We start from the raw sequence: 13,704 nt of genomic DNA on the forward strand, positions 1-13,704 counted from the left end.
TAGAGAGTACAAGGATGATGAAAATTGTAACGGCTGCTAGAAAGCTTTTGCCACCAATTACTGCAATCAGTTTTGATCGATAGCCGGAATATATCGAATGAATTTTATATCCTTTATGTTTGTATGTCTTAACTGGATGGATGGAGGTTATTTCCCTTTAAATGCCATTAAGATAATTAGACTTCTTGACAATTTGGTTGAGCATTCAGAATAGCCGCAATTTTTAATGTCAATACCCCAGTGAAAGACTGATAACCTTTGAAGGTTCTTATCAAATAAATTCAATGCCAATTTGACCTTTGAAAAACTAAATTAGTAATTGCCACCCCCCAAACCTCTGTCAAGTTTTAATCCGTTTAAGTAGGAGCCGGCATCAGCATTCTAGGTAACAGTAGATTGATCCTTTACCTAAGAAGGCCTCAGTTCCTTACATTGTTCCACTTCCACGGTAGATGAGTAAGCAATCGTAGCTCTAATGACGAGCATAGGAGCACACCTTTTAATAAGATAACACGGCAGACAAACTTATCAAATTTCGAGTAACAATGATAACAAAAAGGCATGGTCATGATGGCATTTTGGTTATAATCGAATTACTCTTTGAATTTATGAATGTAGCATATGTCTTTCCTATTTTAAGATTCGACTGACTAATAGGTATTCCACAGTCGAACACTTGTTGTTGCGTTATGTTGTCTTATCTTATAACAAGAAGCCAAACCAAAGTCAGTGGCTCTGATAAGCTACCATGACCGGAGATAGTGTATTCAAAAACTGTTTGGTTGTCTTGTTAATAATTTTTTTATAGAAGAAAATAACATACTTTTTTGTGATCAATGTATGTAAACTATGCTGATCAGAAAAAAACTGCATGAATCATTTATTGTCCATCCTTCTGAAACTGAGCATGGAGTTGGGGAACATATTCATCGTATTGAGCTTCAAAGAAGTTTCCAGCGACAGGTGCTCCAAAATTATACTTTGCAACGTAATCGCGAGTTTTCACATTGATGCGGGGCTCCCGTGTACTGCAGAGAAAGTTTTTTGGTTAAAGAATCAAACCATTAATCAGTTTTAGGCACTCACGTTTTCGATATGAATTTGTCAGTGACAATTTTTTCGTTTTGCTTGAACACCAAAAACACATAACGATGCAAGCCGGTACCCTGTGGAGCACCTGATCCAACATATTCGGCCAAAACCTGACCATCGGCTACTTTATCGCCGGGAATATTGATCACAGCCCAGTGCAAAATCTCCCGGTATTTGGGATCTGCACGGGTTGGTGCATCCGGATCAACCATCAGAAGAGTGTACAGTGAACCAGCGTCGGCATCCCAGGTAACTGTGGGTTGATCCTTAACCTGTGTGGGAGTCAATTCCTTGCCCAGATCGACCTCAACTCCAGAGGGATATTTAACTGTGGCCTTAGCGGCGGGCTTGACATCGATAATGTCGGGAATAATTCCAGCGGTGTCCATGGTTCTGATCGGCTACAACTGTTTGGCGCTACTGACTTTCCCGCAATAACAATGACTCGGTTTTATATCGTCCGAATGTGATTTAATCAGCTATAATACCTCCTGATAAGAACGACCGAAAGTGACGGGGAAAATTACTTTCGGCGAATTATTTGTGATTGCGATACGACCATTGAAACTTTTAGTTTTTGTCACAATTTTATCAATTAGTTAAAATCTTTTGCACAAGTTTAAGGCACTCATGGGTTAAATTTGTTATATTAGTTCAAAATTGTAATTCTTTATTTTAATTTCTTAGTGCATCTGTTAAATTTTACCAAAATAAAGTACAAGCGGTAGTTTTCAAATCTTACTTCAACTGGGCTTGGAGAATGGGAACATAATCATCGTATTGGGCTTCAAAGAAGTTTCCCGCGACTGGAGCACCCAAATTATACTTTGCAATGTAGTCACGAGTTTTAATAACGCGGCGGAGATCTCGGATTCTGCAAGGCAAGGCTTTTAGTTAAACAACCAACCCAATATTAATCATAAGATGCTCACCCTTTAGGCAATAGTTCATCAGTGGTGATTTTTTCGGTCTGCTTGAACACCAGGAACACATAACGAAGCAGGCCTAGACCCTCTTGGGCAACTGATCCAATATATTCCGCCAGAACCTGACCATCGGCTACCTTATTGCCGGGAATATTGATAACAGCCCAGTGCAAAAGCTCCTTGAATTTCAGTTCTTCTCGGACTGGAGGAGCTGGGTTAAGCAACAGAAGAGTGTACAGGGAGCCAGCATCAGCTTCCCAGGTAACTGTGGGCTGATCCTTAACCTGAGTGGGAGTCAACTCTTTGCCCAAATCGACCTCAACTCCAGAGGGATACGAAATGGTGGCCTTAGCTGAAGGCTTTACGTCGATAAAATCGATTTTCTCCATGTTTGTGTTCTATTGCAGGTTCTATGCTCCACTGAATATCTCACACTAAAAATGACTCTGTTTTATATCAACCGTATGTGGGTTAATCAACTGCAACGCCTCTTGATAAGAGTCCAACCGAGTCTATGCGGAAAGTGACTTTTGACAATCAACTATGACATTTAGATTTTGTCACCATTCTCACATTAGGTTTTATATTTTTTGTGTGTAACTTTCAGACACTTATCGCGTTTATTGCTCAAATCTGTTGAACTAATGTTTAACTATCAAAGAAGCTAACTTCGGCTATACCGATGTTAGTATACCCTCTTTGGTCATTATATCAAAAATAAAACACAATTCAATGGATGAATCGTTTGACGTCACCTTAAAATTTAAATATTTTTTCGTCTACATCTAAAGCAAAAGGTCAAAACAAAGATTTTTTATATATAAATAAAACATGTTCTGTTAATGCCTTTAGCTTTTTGATAAAGGGCTTTAAAAAGACCTGATATAGGTTTTTTGGTGCCCCACCCTACACGGCGCCTGAGGCAACTGCTTTAACTGCCAAACCCTGGCGACGGTCCTGGTTATTAGTTCAGCTGGCACACCGTGCGTATACGTTATTATTGGCAGATAAGCCAGTGTACAAGTGTTTGATACGCATACAATCCTCTTTTTGTTTGGTTTTACGTTTGTGTATATAGCAATAGAAACGTTTTTTTGCTTCAGAGCTGCGGCAGAGCTCAGCGGTAGAACTACAACCGCCAATTGATTAAACTCTATACCTATCCGAATAGCATAATTGCTTCATATACTCAAGCATTTATAACAGCCAATTGATTAAACCTTACACATATCCGAATAGCATAAGTGTTTGATATACACTAATAAGCAAAAAATCAAGATTTTGACTGTGAGACGACGGAGATAAACGACTCGAATATAGCTCATCAGAAATATGTATGGGGTCGAAAACGTCTTTTTCTCCCCCACTTCTTTACTAATGTATGACTAATTTTGTGATACCCTCTGAGTCAAATTATTTTTATGGATATTAAATGACTTTTATCATAAGTGTATTTTGTAAATATATTAACAGAAGTCTACATAAATTTATTTAGTTTGAAAGCAACTTCTTCTGAATGATTTTATTGTAACCACTTCAAGGGTAAAACAATTTCGTTTCATCAGCACTGAACACACCGTTTGTAATGATCTTCGAAGAATTTTTCCGATCTGACCAGAACACTCATCAATGGACTCTAACGGATTCCAAGGGATAATTTTCACATTTCACTTAAACTGAGCATGGATATTAGGCACATAGTCATCGTACTGGGCCTGGTAGAAGTTGCCAGCGACAGGAGCACCAAAATTATATTTGGCAATGTAGTCACGCGTTTTGATATTCAGGCGACCCTCTCCAGAGCTGGGAATTTAAATGTCAATCAGTCAAATAGTTCCCCAATAATTTCGGGAAATACTCACGTTATAACTTTGTCTGTGACAATTTTTTCGTTTTGCTTAAATACCAAGAACACATAACGATGCAGACCAGTGCCCTCTGGTGGACCAGATCCAATGTATTTAGCCAGAACATGCCCATCGGCTACTTTATTGCCGGGAATATTGATCACAGCCCAGTGTAAAATCTCTCGGAATTTGGGATCTGCACGGCTTGGTGCATCTGGGTCAACCAACAAAAGAGTGTATAGTGAAGCAGCATCAGCTTCCCAGGTAACCGTGGGCTGATCCTTAACCTGTGTGGGTGTCAATTCCTTGCCCAGTTCCACCTGAACTCCGGAGGGATACGAAACCGTAGCCTTAGCGGCGGGTTTGACATCGATAATGTCGGGAATAATGCCAGCGCTGTCCATACTTCTCTGTGTTGTGTCAATGATCTCTTTCGTTGACTAACTGACTCTCCGGGCAAATTCTGTGGTCCGCTTTATATCAACCGATGATGGTTTAATCATGTACGTGCAACTGCGCATACTTGTAATTTCTTTAGATAAGAACTTAGGATTCAACAAATAAATTACTTGCAAAAATTGTTAGCCTTTGGCACTTTTGCGAAATTATTATGGAAAACTTTAAGATCAAACTTATATCAAATTAATTAATTATCCTTTTAGACTTTTATTCGTTAAAAACAATAAATTTTTTTCAATATTTACGCAATGTTTGGGTATTTAAGGTTACTTTTGTTTATAACCCATTTCATATTCCTCATTTAATATGGTCAAATACATAAACCACAAACTAAACTGTCATACTTTTAAGAAAATCTATATAAATTAATAATTTTGTAGAAGAAAACTTACGATTTAATGAAATCTGTTCCATCCCTGGCAACATCTTACCTTTTAATTGGTATATATTGAAAGCTCCATGAAAATGACAAGTGAATTCTAGTGCAAAGCTTTTTTATCAATCATGTTTTTTCATTGTTTATAACAATTCACAGATTACAGATTTCTAGACAATTTTAAATTCAATTTAAATGTAACGGTCGTTAAAAAGCTTTCGATAGAAAAGTCGATTGGCAAATGAATGAACCATATTTTCTGCCTGTAAGTGTTTAATTTAATGCACTTAATTTTATAAATATTAAATGCCAATATATTTAGTCCCTGCTTATAAACAATTTAAAAATTATTTTCCAAGTTAAATCTTTATCTACATTCTACAAAAGATCTTTCTTTAGTGAATTTGGCAACTCTTGGCACGCGAGGAGATTCGTAAGCTTATCAAAGCTTATCACCAGCCACTTACAAGGGGATCAATACAACAAACTAGGAAGATTTTACAAACAAACCAACAAACGTGTCGTATGCAGTGAAGAGTACTCCAAAAATTCAACTGGTGACTGGGCAAGTTTGTTGCTCTTGGCACTTGAGATCCACTTGCATTTCCCGCTCTCCATCTTATATAATCACAATGCTTGGTCGTCTGAGATTTGGACAACGGCTGCACCTCCTCATGGCCCGCTCCGCCCACACAGAGCGCAAAGTGCAAGTGCCGGGAACCGGCGTTGACTTGCATATTGTGGAAAGTGGCAACGGACCACGCAGTCTGTTGCTAATGCCCGGTGCTTTGGGCTCAGCCTGGACCGACTTTAGGCCACAAATCGAACAGCTGCCCAAACTATTGCCCGAACACACAATCATAGCCTGGGATCCACCGGGCTATGGCAAATCTGTGCCGCCTAAGCGTGAATTTGGTTTGGAATTCTTTCGTAATGATGCCCAGGCGGCTGTTGACTTGATGAAAGCACTCAATCGTCCCAAATTCTCGATACTTGGTTGGAGTGATGGCGGAATTACAGCTCTCATAGTAGCTGGACGCCATCCTGAGGCTGTGGAGAAGTTGGCCATTTGGGGAGCAGGCGCATATTTGAATGCCGTCGAAGTGAAGGCTCTCAAGAATATTCGCGATGTAGCCAAGTGGTCACCACGTATGCGAGAGCCCATGGAAAAGGTATATGGCGTAGAACGTTTCGCCCAGCTATGGGCGGAATGGGTAGACGCTGCCACTGCATTTTATGATCAACGAGCAGGAGACTTTTGTCGCTCCGAAGTCGAACAGGTGAAGGCGCCCACGTTTATTCTACATGGCAAGAAGGATCCCATGATAGCTGCCGAACATATTCCATGGCTGAGAGAGCGTCTAACTCGGGCAAGATATCACGAATTCCCCGAGGGCAAACACAATATACATTTGCGTTATGCCGAGGAGTTTAATAAACTGGTGGCTGACTTTTTCAATGATAAGGCTAAATGAATCTAACAGGAACACAATCATAGTTTACGATATAAATATTAAATTTATTACTTCATAATCATTTTAGTTCTGCGTTGTGGTTTATTGAACCTGGGCACGCAGAGTGGGCACATAGTCATCGTACTGGGCTTGGAAGAAGTTACCGGCAACGGGACCACCAAAGCTGTACTTGGCAATGTAGTCGCGGGCCTTGACACTGACGCGTCCCTCACGGGTTCTGCAAAGCAAAAAATTTTGGTCAAATACTGATCAAGAAGATCCTGCAGGCATAGAGCACTCACGTCTTGGAAATGAATTTGTCAGTGGTAATTTTGTCATTCTGCTTGAACACCAAGAACACATAACGATGCAGACCCGTACCATCAGCTGGAGCAGCACCAACGTATTCGGCCAATACCTGACCATCGGCGACCTTATTGCCGGGAATATTGATCACAGCCCAGTGCAAAATCTCACGCAATTTGGGATCGGCACGGCTGGGTGCATCGGGATCAACCAAGAGAAGAGTGTACAGAGATCCAGCGTCGGCCTCCCAGGTGACTGTCGGCTGATCCTTAACCTGTGTGGGTGTCAGTTCCTTGCCCAACTCAACCTGAGCTCCGGAGGGATATGAAACCGTAGCCTTAGCGGCGGGCTTGACATCGATAATATCGGGAATAATGCCGGCGGTGTCCATGTCTATTCACTCTTGCGTTAACGCACTGACTCTGACGGACGGGAAGAAAGCGTTCGCTTTATATCGTCCCTCTCGGACTGGTTGTCTAATCAGTTCAATTGTGTGCACTTTTCGGGAAATATATAAGCTCCGCTAGATAAAGGTGGGTAAGATGATAGCGCTTGTGGCGTGAATTTCAATTTATTGACAAAAAAGCATGAGTGATCATAATCTAGCCAGTGAACTCTTTATTACGGATCGGCACATAGTCATCATACTGGGCCACGTAAAAGTTGGCAGCAACCGGCGCTCCCAATCCATGTTTCCCCGCGAATTTCCTGGCGCTAAAATTCAGTCGGCCCTCACGAATACTGCAAAAAGGTGTTATCTTTATTTAATCTGTATATTCCAATTTGAAATCCACTTACGTTTTTCCTATATATAGTGAGTCCTGAATTTTTCCCCGTTGCTGATACAATAGAAATATATAGCGGTGCAATCCAGTGCCTTTGGGTGGTCCTGAACCTATATATTCGGCCAACACTTGCCCTTCTTTGGGAGCATCGGCTGGGATATTAATTTTAGCCCAATGCAAAATCTCACGATAGGTCGGTTCACTACGGCTAGGTGCATCCGGATCGACCATAAGCAGAGTATAGTACTGATTGCTCACATCCTCATTCTCACCCACAAGACTTTCCCACGTCACTGTTGGTTTATCTTTCACTTGGGTGGGTGTCAGTTCCTTGCCCAAATTCACTGCTAGAGAACCGGGATATATAACTTGTAATATGCCAGCGGGCACCACATCAACAACATCTGGCACTAGGTCATTCATTTTGGTTGGTCCGAAAATTAAAATGTAGATATGACTCTACCTCTTCTTTCCCCCCCGCTTCTTATCGAAAATGGTAATCAAAATCCTCCCACTGACTCTGATAAAGCTAAAAAGCTTCAGTTCATATGGCGTGTCCAATATTAAAATTTCCAAGTCCAATTAATTAATATCTAGGAAAAAAGCTGTCAAGGTTATTTGGCAATGGCAACTGCTATAAATATTACTATATTTTTTGTTTCTTAATATAATATGAATCAGTTTGAACTTTGATTCAAAGTAAAAAACTTTGTCTGTCCCGAGTGCCGATAGCAGATAGCAGACTAACCACAATGAGAAATCAAAAACTTTACTACCTGTTTGAGAGATAACCCAAACGTGGAAAAAATGAAGCTTATGTAGTTCACACATGAACGTTTACATTGATTCGAAAGCTTATTCTATGGCCTTCTTTAACTTATTCTAGCGCCATTTAACTTGGGATTCAATTGTGTGACTTTTCAATTCGATTTATAGGAAATTTTCATTAATATAAGAGAAAATCTTTATACTTCCTAAGAACTTTAACTTTAACTACCTAAAATTCAACATATTTGAATGATACAAAGCAAACTTTGATTAAAAACAATTAAATCTGTGTATAGATCAAATAGTTTTCGAGAAATTTCTTTGATTTTAAATATATTCAATGACTTATATACGTTTTTTAGTACTAACGAGTATTAAAGCCTGAATAGAAAATGTTTTTCCGAGTAAAAATACATATTACAAATTTTAAACCACTGTATTTACTGCCACACAACACATACACACTCACACTTTGTGTGTGCTTAACAAATTAACACTCTCGTATATCAATCAATGGTATATAACAAATATACGATACATTCTATATTTATATGTATGCACTTTTATTATCTGTTACCAGTCCACTATTCCGGCATTTCTTATGGGAACATAGTCATCGTAGGCAGCTATATAAAAATTACCAGCAACAGGCTGGCCCAAACTGAACTTTGTAATAAACTGACGGGCATCGAAATGAGTTCGGCCCAAACGAGAGCTGCAAAAACAAGAATAGTGTTAGAATTTCATAGAAACTTGACTGTTCAATTGACTTACTTGCTGGCTATAAATTGATCCGTGATAATGTTAAATGCTTGTTTAAAGATCAAAAATGTATAACGATGCAAATCCGTATCTGGCGGTGGACCGGAACTCATATAATCGGCCACAATTTGGCCAGCGGTTACATTATTTCCAGGCACATTGACAATGCACCAGTGAAAGACCTGAGCATAGGTGGGTTCAACACGACTTGGGGCATCTGGATCAATCATTAGCAGGGTATACCAACTCTTATTATCTTCGTCAACTGGCCAGCTTACTTCAGGCTTATCCTTAACCTGAGTGGGTGTCAATTCATTGCCCAGATCAACATCGACTCCCGAAGAAAAGTGTATATTGAGTTTATGCAATGGCGCAGCATCTATTATCGACGGCACGAGTCCACTATCAAGCCAAGCAGAGCTTTGACTTTGATTCGTAGTTGGCAAGCTATCAGCCAAAGTCAAAGCAGTCATGACAATCAATGGAATTAGAGTTGAATGCATCATGTTTGGCTGGACCAAGTGTTGGCCGATTACTATTTCTGATAGACCACTTCAACAGTTATTTATATTTATATATCATGCTATTTATTAAACAATTCGAATATTATTAACACTTGAATATCAATAGTTATCGCAATGACAGACAGGTTTTGGTCTACTAAATACGTTTAGTTGGATCTTTGTTCTTTGCACAGAAAATTATATATGTATGTATATATATTTATGTATATAATAGGTATATATGTATGTATATAATAGGATTAATACGACAAAATAATATTTAAAGAGTTGTGAAAACGTGAGTGTGAGATTTGAGAAGCATTTGGGGAGGGCGCATAAAATAAAAACAAAATAGTTTACAATTATTTAAAAAGAAAAAAAAAACTCAATTTTGCCTAGTGGGGTAAATTGGAGATATCCCGCAAAAGATTTACAATAATTTATACTAATTCAATTCTGTGAGTTATCTTCTTTGTGGCGAAGTTATTTGACCCTGTGGCTATGTGTAGAGGAGAAAGAGAGGCTGAGAGAGCGAGATGAGGGTGCTTCACTTACACTGTGCTACAAGTATTAAAATCATTTGACATTTTCATGATGATATTGTCTCAATATCGATTCAGAGTTACATTTGATTTTTAACGAATTTTTTACGTTAATTTCTTGATTTTTTCTATAAATCTAAGGAATGCCAATATATGTAATTATAATGTTATAACAACAAACCGCAATGAGAACCTAACAAAGGTGGTAATAACAATCATTTTCGAAATAAAATATATATATAATAATTATTGAATTGTTGTCTTTTGAAACTTACATCTCAAGATCTCAAAATTTCAAGTATACTTTTGCTGCACAGTGTAAGTGGTGGTTTGCGCCACCCCACTGGAATACATCATTGACATTTACATATACAATTTGATTGAGGAAATACCAATTTGGGCTGGCAATTACACGTATTTCAATAGTTAATTTTTTAGTTTGTTTGTTAAATTCAACTCTATTCCACTACGTTCCGTTGTTGTTACATTTAACAGCGCGTCTCATAGAGACCACTGCGTCCAATGTAGCGCACCCATTTGACCACATCGTGATCTGAGTAGTTTAGTTTTGGCTCAAATACCTTCAAGTAGCGCACCTTGAAGCCAGATGGTGCAAATGGCACCTCAAAGTTCATCGAGATCGGTGGCCGTGTCCATTTCTTCTTTGTGTCCGTTTCCAGCAATTCAATTTCAGCCGACAATTGTGTCTCCTTCATGCCAGCCATGCGCTTGATTTTCCATACAATGGCATTCTCTGAGGCTTTGTACTTGGCCTTGCCTTTGAGACAAATCAATTGCACACCCGAGGTGTTCAGTGGCGTTGGGATTTTCACCTCAATCTTCTGGCCCAATAGCGAAGGCTTAAAGTTGGATTTGAGCACCACTTTGACCTCCATCTTGGTGCGGCCGACCTCACGGACCAGTGGTATAACACGGAATGGCAATGAAATATCTTTTGTGGTGCGATATCGCATCAGTTCGAATTCACCGTCCGGCGGTATGAAGCTAATGGAATGCTCCGTTTCGAATTTACTGAGTTTGACGCATTGATGGAACTGGCAATCATCAATAACGACTACCGGCTTGCCGGAACGTGAAGTTTCCGCCTCCGAATTGCCAGAAAGACCGCGGCCCTTGGATTCCATGACGATTTTGTCGTTGATACCGAACTTACACTCGGGCATGCCTGGCAAGAAGATAGAGATTAGTCTAATTCAACTTCATTTAGATATTGCTTGGATTACCTGACAGATACGACTTCATAACGACTTTGCCAGCCACATGAGCCGACAGCACCTGACCCTGGGGACTCATCAACAAGTTAACATACTCGAGCACATCAAGGAACAGTTCATTCCGTCTGTATTTGATGCCCTCGCGTCTCCAACCAATCTGACCAGTCACCTGAGAGGTTATCTGCATTTGCTCCTCCTTGGTGGCCGACTTAATACCCTGTTGTGTGATGAAGGTCTTTAGGGTGCCTGAATCGGTATTTTGCGGATACCCAAAGTCCAGAATCTCATCCAGCAGTTCGTAGATGAGCACAAAGTTATTTTTAATGTTTTCCTCGGAGATCTTACCGAAATACGACTGCATCACTTCGATAATCTTCAGCAAGAACTCAAAGACCATGGCAGCATTAACATTCTGCTTGGTTACAGCGGCCAGCCAAATGTTGGCACGCTACAAAGGATTGAAAGCGGATAAGATAGGTTGGAAGATGGAAACTATTAGGATTACTTTACCTTGATGTGAAAAAAGCTGGTGCGAGCGATGTTCGTTACTGGGGATCGCACTTGCTGACGGGCATGGATGACGTTGACCCGGAAGGCGTCCACAGCATTGCGTCCGATATCGTCACGGTAGACGCGCGAGATAAGGACCTCACCCTTGTGGTTGTAGACAAACAAACCACCAATCATTTTGTGCGATGTCTGCTGCTGAAGGATTACTTTGGAAAAGTTCAAGCCAAGGAAATTCGCACCCACGAAGCAAAAGCGAGAAAAATCTTTATCAGAAAATCAATCAATTTCACTCCCCTTTTCTTGTGATCTGGGCACACTACTCGCGCTTAGTGATGGGAAGCGTTATCGATAGCACAATGTCCCACTATTTTTCTGTCTACGATCTGGTAGCCCAACAATCGCTGGAAAAACTGGTCACTAGATGACATTGCGGCTTTGAGAAATTTCGTTGTTGTTTCGTTTATATTAAAATAAAATCTGTCAATTCGTCATAGAACAAAATGCCAGCTGAAAATCTGGAAGAGCAGGGCCTGGAGAAGAACCCCAACTTGGAGCTAGCACAGACAAAATTCCTACTCACGCTACCCGAATACAAACAGGATGCAGTACTTAAGGGAAAACTGCTGGATGCTATCAAGGCTGATAACATGGCTCCCTGGTACGAGCACGTCTGCACGGAGTTCAATTGGCCCATTGACAAAGACCTGCTGGCCCGCATGAAGGAGAACAATCGTTTGGAAATCCTGCAGCTCGACGCAGCCATTGAGGATGCTGAAAAGAATCTTGGTGAGATGGAGGTGCGTGAGGCGAACCTAAAGAAATCGGAATATCTGTGCCGCATTGGCGACAAATCGGCAGCCGAAACGGCCTTCCGCAAGACATACGAGAAGACAGTATCGTTGGGTCATCGCCTGGACATTGTTTTCCACTTGATCCGCATGGGTCTCTTCTACCTGGACCACGATCTAATCACACGCAATATTGACAAGGCAAAGTATTTGATCGAAGAAGGCGGCGACTGGGATCGTCGCAATCGGCTCAAGGTCTATCAGGGTGTTTATTCGGTGGCTGTGCGTGATTTCAAGGCGGCAGCTACATTCTTCCTGGACACTGTAAGCACCTTTACCTCATATGAGTTGATGGACTATCCCACATTTGTACGCTACACGGTCTACGTGAGCATGATTGCTTTGCCCCGCAATGAGCTACGCGACAAGGTGATCAAGGGTTCAGAAATTCAAGAGGTTCTGCATGGTTTGCCCGATGTGAAGCAGTTCCTCTTCTCCCTTTACAATTGCCAATATGAGAATTTCTATGTCCATCTGGCCGGAGTGGAGAAAGAGCTGCGCTGTGACTATCTCATCCATCCCCACTATCGTTACTATGTCCGGGAAATGCGCATTCTGGGCTACACTCAGCTCCTCGAATCCTATCGTTCGCTTACCCTTCAATATATGGCCGAATCCTTTGGTGTCACCGTCGATTATATCGATCAGGAATTGGCCCGTTTCATTGCCGCTGGACGACTGCATGCCAAGGTGGATCGTGTTGGTGGAATTGTGGAGACAAATCGTCCGGATAACAAGAACTGGCAATACCAAGCAACCATCAAGCAGGGAGATCTTCTGCTCAATCGCATACAGAAATTGAGTCGCGTCATTAATATTTAAATATAAGCCAGGTTAAATTGTAAACAAGAAATTTATTTAAAAAGGATTTCAACTCTTATTATATACACTCGTACACACAATATACACAACCCTAACAGTAGGTATATATGTAAAAAAATAAAGAAAATATAAAGAGAGAGAGAAACAGAGGAAAAACAATTGGAAAATTCATTGTCATTGTCTTGCTGGAAAAAATTCGCTAAATAAACTGTATGTTGTTTACAACTAAATTCTTTGGAATTGTTATTTTTTGGCCAACTTTCTTTTTTATACCCTTGCAGGCGATGCACTAAAAAATTGTCCAAGTCCAACTGGAGTAACTCTTATTTCTAAATTTATTAAATTTTATTTTCAATTTGTCTTAGTTTGATCTCTTTTCTAACAGCGAATGTCATTTTTTTAGATTAGCCAAATAAGTTCCTTGGGGAATATATTAAGGGAACATCCTTTAAAATGAAATGAATTAGCT

The 13,704-nt window shown here is 40.3% G+C and overlaps 9 protein-coding genes across 9 annotated transcripts; 2 read left to right on the forward strand and 7 right to left on the reverse strand.

The window, feature by feature from the left end:
- Positions 1-782: 782 nt before the first annotated feature.
- LOC6647349 (protein D3) lies at positions 783-1,509 on the reverse strand. Its single transcript, XM_002069738.2, has 2 exons — positions 1,087-1,509; positions 783-1,028 (listed from the first exon to the last, which is right to left on the reverse strand). Exons 1-2 carry the CDS (start codon positions 1,479-1,481, stop codon positions 881-883), a joined length of 543 nt encoding a protein of 180 aa, XP_002069774.1. The 5' UTR covers positions 1,482-1,509; the 3' UTR covers positions 783-880.
- A 232-nt stretch (positions 1,510-1,741) lies between these two features.
- Positions 1,742-2,442, reverse strand: LOC6647348 (phosphatidylethanolamine-binding protein homolog F40A3.3). The gene is made up of 2 exons (XM_002069737.4): positions 2,025-2,442; positions 1,742-1,966 (listed from the first exon to the last, which is right to left on the reverse strand). The coding sequence occupies exons 1-2, from the start codon at positions 2,405-2,407 to the stop codon at positions 1,831-1,833; spliced, it is 519 nt and encodes a 172-aa protein (XP_002069773.1). The 5' UTR covers positions 2,408-2,442; the 3' UTR covers positions 1,742-1,830.
- Positions 2,443-3,503: 1,061 nt separating this feature from the next.
- LOC6648159 (protein D3) lies at positions 3,504-4,296 on the reverse strand. Its single transcript, XM_002069736.3, has 2 exons — positions 3,881-4,296; positions 3,504-3,821 (listed from the first exon to the last, which is right to left on the reverse strand). Exons 1-2 carry the CDS (start codon positions 4,267-4,269, stop codon positions 3,686-3,688), a joined length of 525 nt encoding a protein of 174 aa, XP_002069772.1. The 5' UTR covers positions 4,270-4,296; the 3' UTR covers positions 3,504-3,685.
- Positions 4,297-5,130: 834 nt separating this feature from the next.
- LOC6648158 (valacyclovir hydrolase) lies at positions 5,131-6,241 on the forward strand. Its single transcript, XM_002069735.4, has one exon. It carries the CDS (start codon positions 5,333-5,335, stop codon positions 6,173-6,175), a length of 843 nt encoding a protein of 280 aa, XP_002069771.1. The 5' UTR covers positions 5,131-5,332; the 3' UTR covers positions 6,176-6,241.
- LOC6648157 (protein D3) lies at positions 6,199-6,866 on the reverse strand. The gene is made up of 2 exons (XM_002069734.3): positions 6,457-6,866; positions 6,199-6,392 (listed from the first exon to the last, which is right to left on the reverse strand). The coding sequence occupies exons 1-2, from the start codon at positions 6,849-6,851 to the stop codon at positions 6,257-6,259; spliced, it is 531 nt and encodes a 176-aa protein (XP_002069770.1). The 5' UTR covers positions 6,852-6,866; the 3' UTR covers positions 6,199-6,256.
- Positions 6,867-6,998: 132 nt separating this feature from the next.
- LOC6648156 (protein D3) lies at positions 6,999-8,003 on the reverse strand. Its single transcript, XM_002069733.4, has 2 exons — positions 7,259-8,003; positions 6,999-7,201 (listed from the first exon to the last, which is right to left on the reverse strand). Exons 1-2 carry the CDS (start codon positions 7,666-7,668, stop codon positions 7,063-7,065), a joined length of 549 nt encoding a protein of 182 aa, XP_002069769.1. The 5' UTR covers positions 7,669-8,003; the 3' UTR covers positions 6,999-7,062.
- A 435-nt stretch (positions 8,004-8,438) lies between these two features.
- Positions 8,439-9,281, reverse strand: LOC6648155 (protein D3). Its single transcript, XM_002069732.4, has 2 exons — positions 8,788-9,281; positions 8,439-8,728 (listed from the first exon to the last, which is right to left on the reverse strand). The coding sequence occupies exons 1-2, from the start codon at positions 9,279-9,281 to the stop codon at positions 8,587-8,589; spliced, it is 636 nt and encodes a 211-aa protein (XP_002069768.3). The 3' UTR covers positions 8,439-8,586.
- Positions 9,282-9,339: 58 nt separating this feature from the next.
- LOC6648154 (AP-2 complex subunit mu) lies at positions 9,340-11,884 on the reverse strand. The gene is made up of 3 exons (XM_002069731.4): positions 11,566-11,884; positions 11,065-11,503; positions 9,340-11,006 (listed from the first exon to the last, which is right to left on the reverse strand). Exons 1-3 carry the CDS (start codon positions 11,740-11,742, stop codon positions 10,309-10,311), a joined length of 1,314 nt encoding a protein of 437 aa, XP_002069767.1. The 5' UTR covers positions 11,743-11,884; the 3' UTR covers positions 9,340-10,308.
- Positions 11,885-11,966: 82 nt separating this feature from the next.
- Positions 11,967-13,465, forward strand: LOC6648153 (26S proteasome non-ATPase regulatory subunit 6). Its single transcript, XM_002069730.3, has one exon. It carries the CDS (start codon positions 12,066-12,068, stop codon positions 13,233-13,235), a length of 1,170 nt encoding a protein of 389 aa, XP_002069766.1. The 5' UTR covers positions 11,967-12,065; the 3' UTR covers positions 13,236-13,465.
- Positions 13,466-13,704: the final 239 nt, after the last annotated feature.

Source organism: Drosophila willistoni, chromosome 3R (genome assembly GCF_018902025.1).
Source record: "Drosophila willistoni isolate 14030-0811.24 chromosome 3R, UCI_dwil_1.1, whole genome shotgun sequence".
NCBI lineage: Eukaryota > Metazoa > Arthropoda > Insecta > Diptera > Drosophilidae > Drosophila > Drosophila willistoni.

Excerpts from the sequence above, each read along its gene's own strand:
- LOC6647349 (XM_002069738.2), bottom strand. The coding sequence starts at position 1,481 with ATGGACACCGCTGGAATTATTCCCGACATTATCGATGTCAAGCCCGCC. Across the intron at positions 1,029-1,086 it reads GACAAATTCATATCGAAAAC|TACACGGGAGCCCCGCATCA; the intron begins GTGAGTGCCTAA and ends CTTTCTCTGCAG.
- LOC6647348 (XM_002069737.4), bottom strand. The coding sequence starts at position 2,407 with ATGGAGAAAATCGATTTTATCGACGTAAAGCCTTCAGCTAAGGCCACC. Across the intron at positions 1,967-2,024 it reads GATGAACTATTGCCTAAAGG|AATCCGAGATCTCCGCCGCG; the intron begins GTGAGCATCTTA and ends CTTGCCTTGCAG.
- LOC6648159 (XM_002069736.3), bottom strand. The coding sequence starts at position 4,269 with ATGGACAGCGCTGGCATTATTCCCGACATTATCGATGTCAAACCCGCC. Across the intron at positions 3,822-3,880 it reads GTCACAGACAAAGTTATAAC|CTCTGGAGAGGGTCGCCTGA; the intron begins GTGAGTATTTCC and ends TTAAATTCCCAG.
- LOC6648158 (XM_002069735.4), top strand. The coding sequence starts at position 5,333 with ATGCTTGGTCGTCTGAGATTTGGACAACGGCTGCACCTCCTCATGGCC.
- LOC6648157 (XM_002069734.3), bottom strand. The coding sequence starts at position 6,851 with ATGGACACCGCCGGCATTATTCCCGATATTATCGATGTCAAGCCCGCC. Across the intron at positions 6,393-6,456 it reads GACAAATTCATTTCCAAGAC|AACCCGTGAGGGACGCGTCA; the intron begins GTGAGTGCTCTA and ends TTTGCTTTGCAG.
- LOC6648156 (XM_002069733.4), bottom strand. The coding sequence starts at position 7,668 with ATGAATGACCTAGTGCCAGATGTTGTTGATGTGGTGCCCGCTGGCATA. Across the intron at positions 7,202-7,258 it reads TCACTATATATAGGAAAAAC|TATTCGTGAGGGCCGACTGA; the intron begins GTAAGTGGATTT and ends ACCTTTTTGCAG.
- LOC6648155 (XM_002069732.4), bottom strand. The coding sequence starts at position 9,281 with ATGATGCATTCAACTCTAATTCCATTGATTGTCATGACTGCTTTGACT. Across the intron at positions 8,729-8,787 it reads GATCAATTTATAGCCAGCAA|CTCTCGTTTGGGCCGAACTC; the intron begins GTAAGTCAATTG and ends TTGTTTTTGCAG.
- LOC6648154 (XM_002069731.4), bottom strand. The coding sequence starts at position 11,742 with ATGATTGGTGGTTTGTTTGTCTACAACCACAAGGGTGAGGTCCTTATC. Across the intron at positions 11,504-11,565 it reads CCAGCTTTTTTCACATCAAG|CGTGCCAACATTTGGCTGGC; the intron begins GTAAAGTAATCC and ends AATCCTTTGTAG. Across the intron at positions 11,007-11,064 it reads TATGAAGTCGTATCTGTCAG|GCATGCCCGAGTGTAAGTTC; the intron begins GTAATCCAAGCA and ends TCTTCTTGCCAG.
- LOC6648153 (XM_002069730.3), top strand. The coding sequence starts at position 12,066 with ATGCCAGCTGAAAATCTGGAAGAGCAGGGCCTGGAGAAGAACCCCAAC.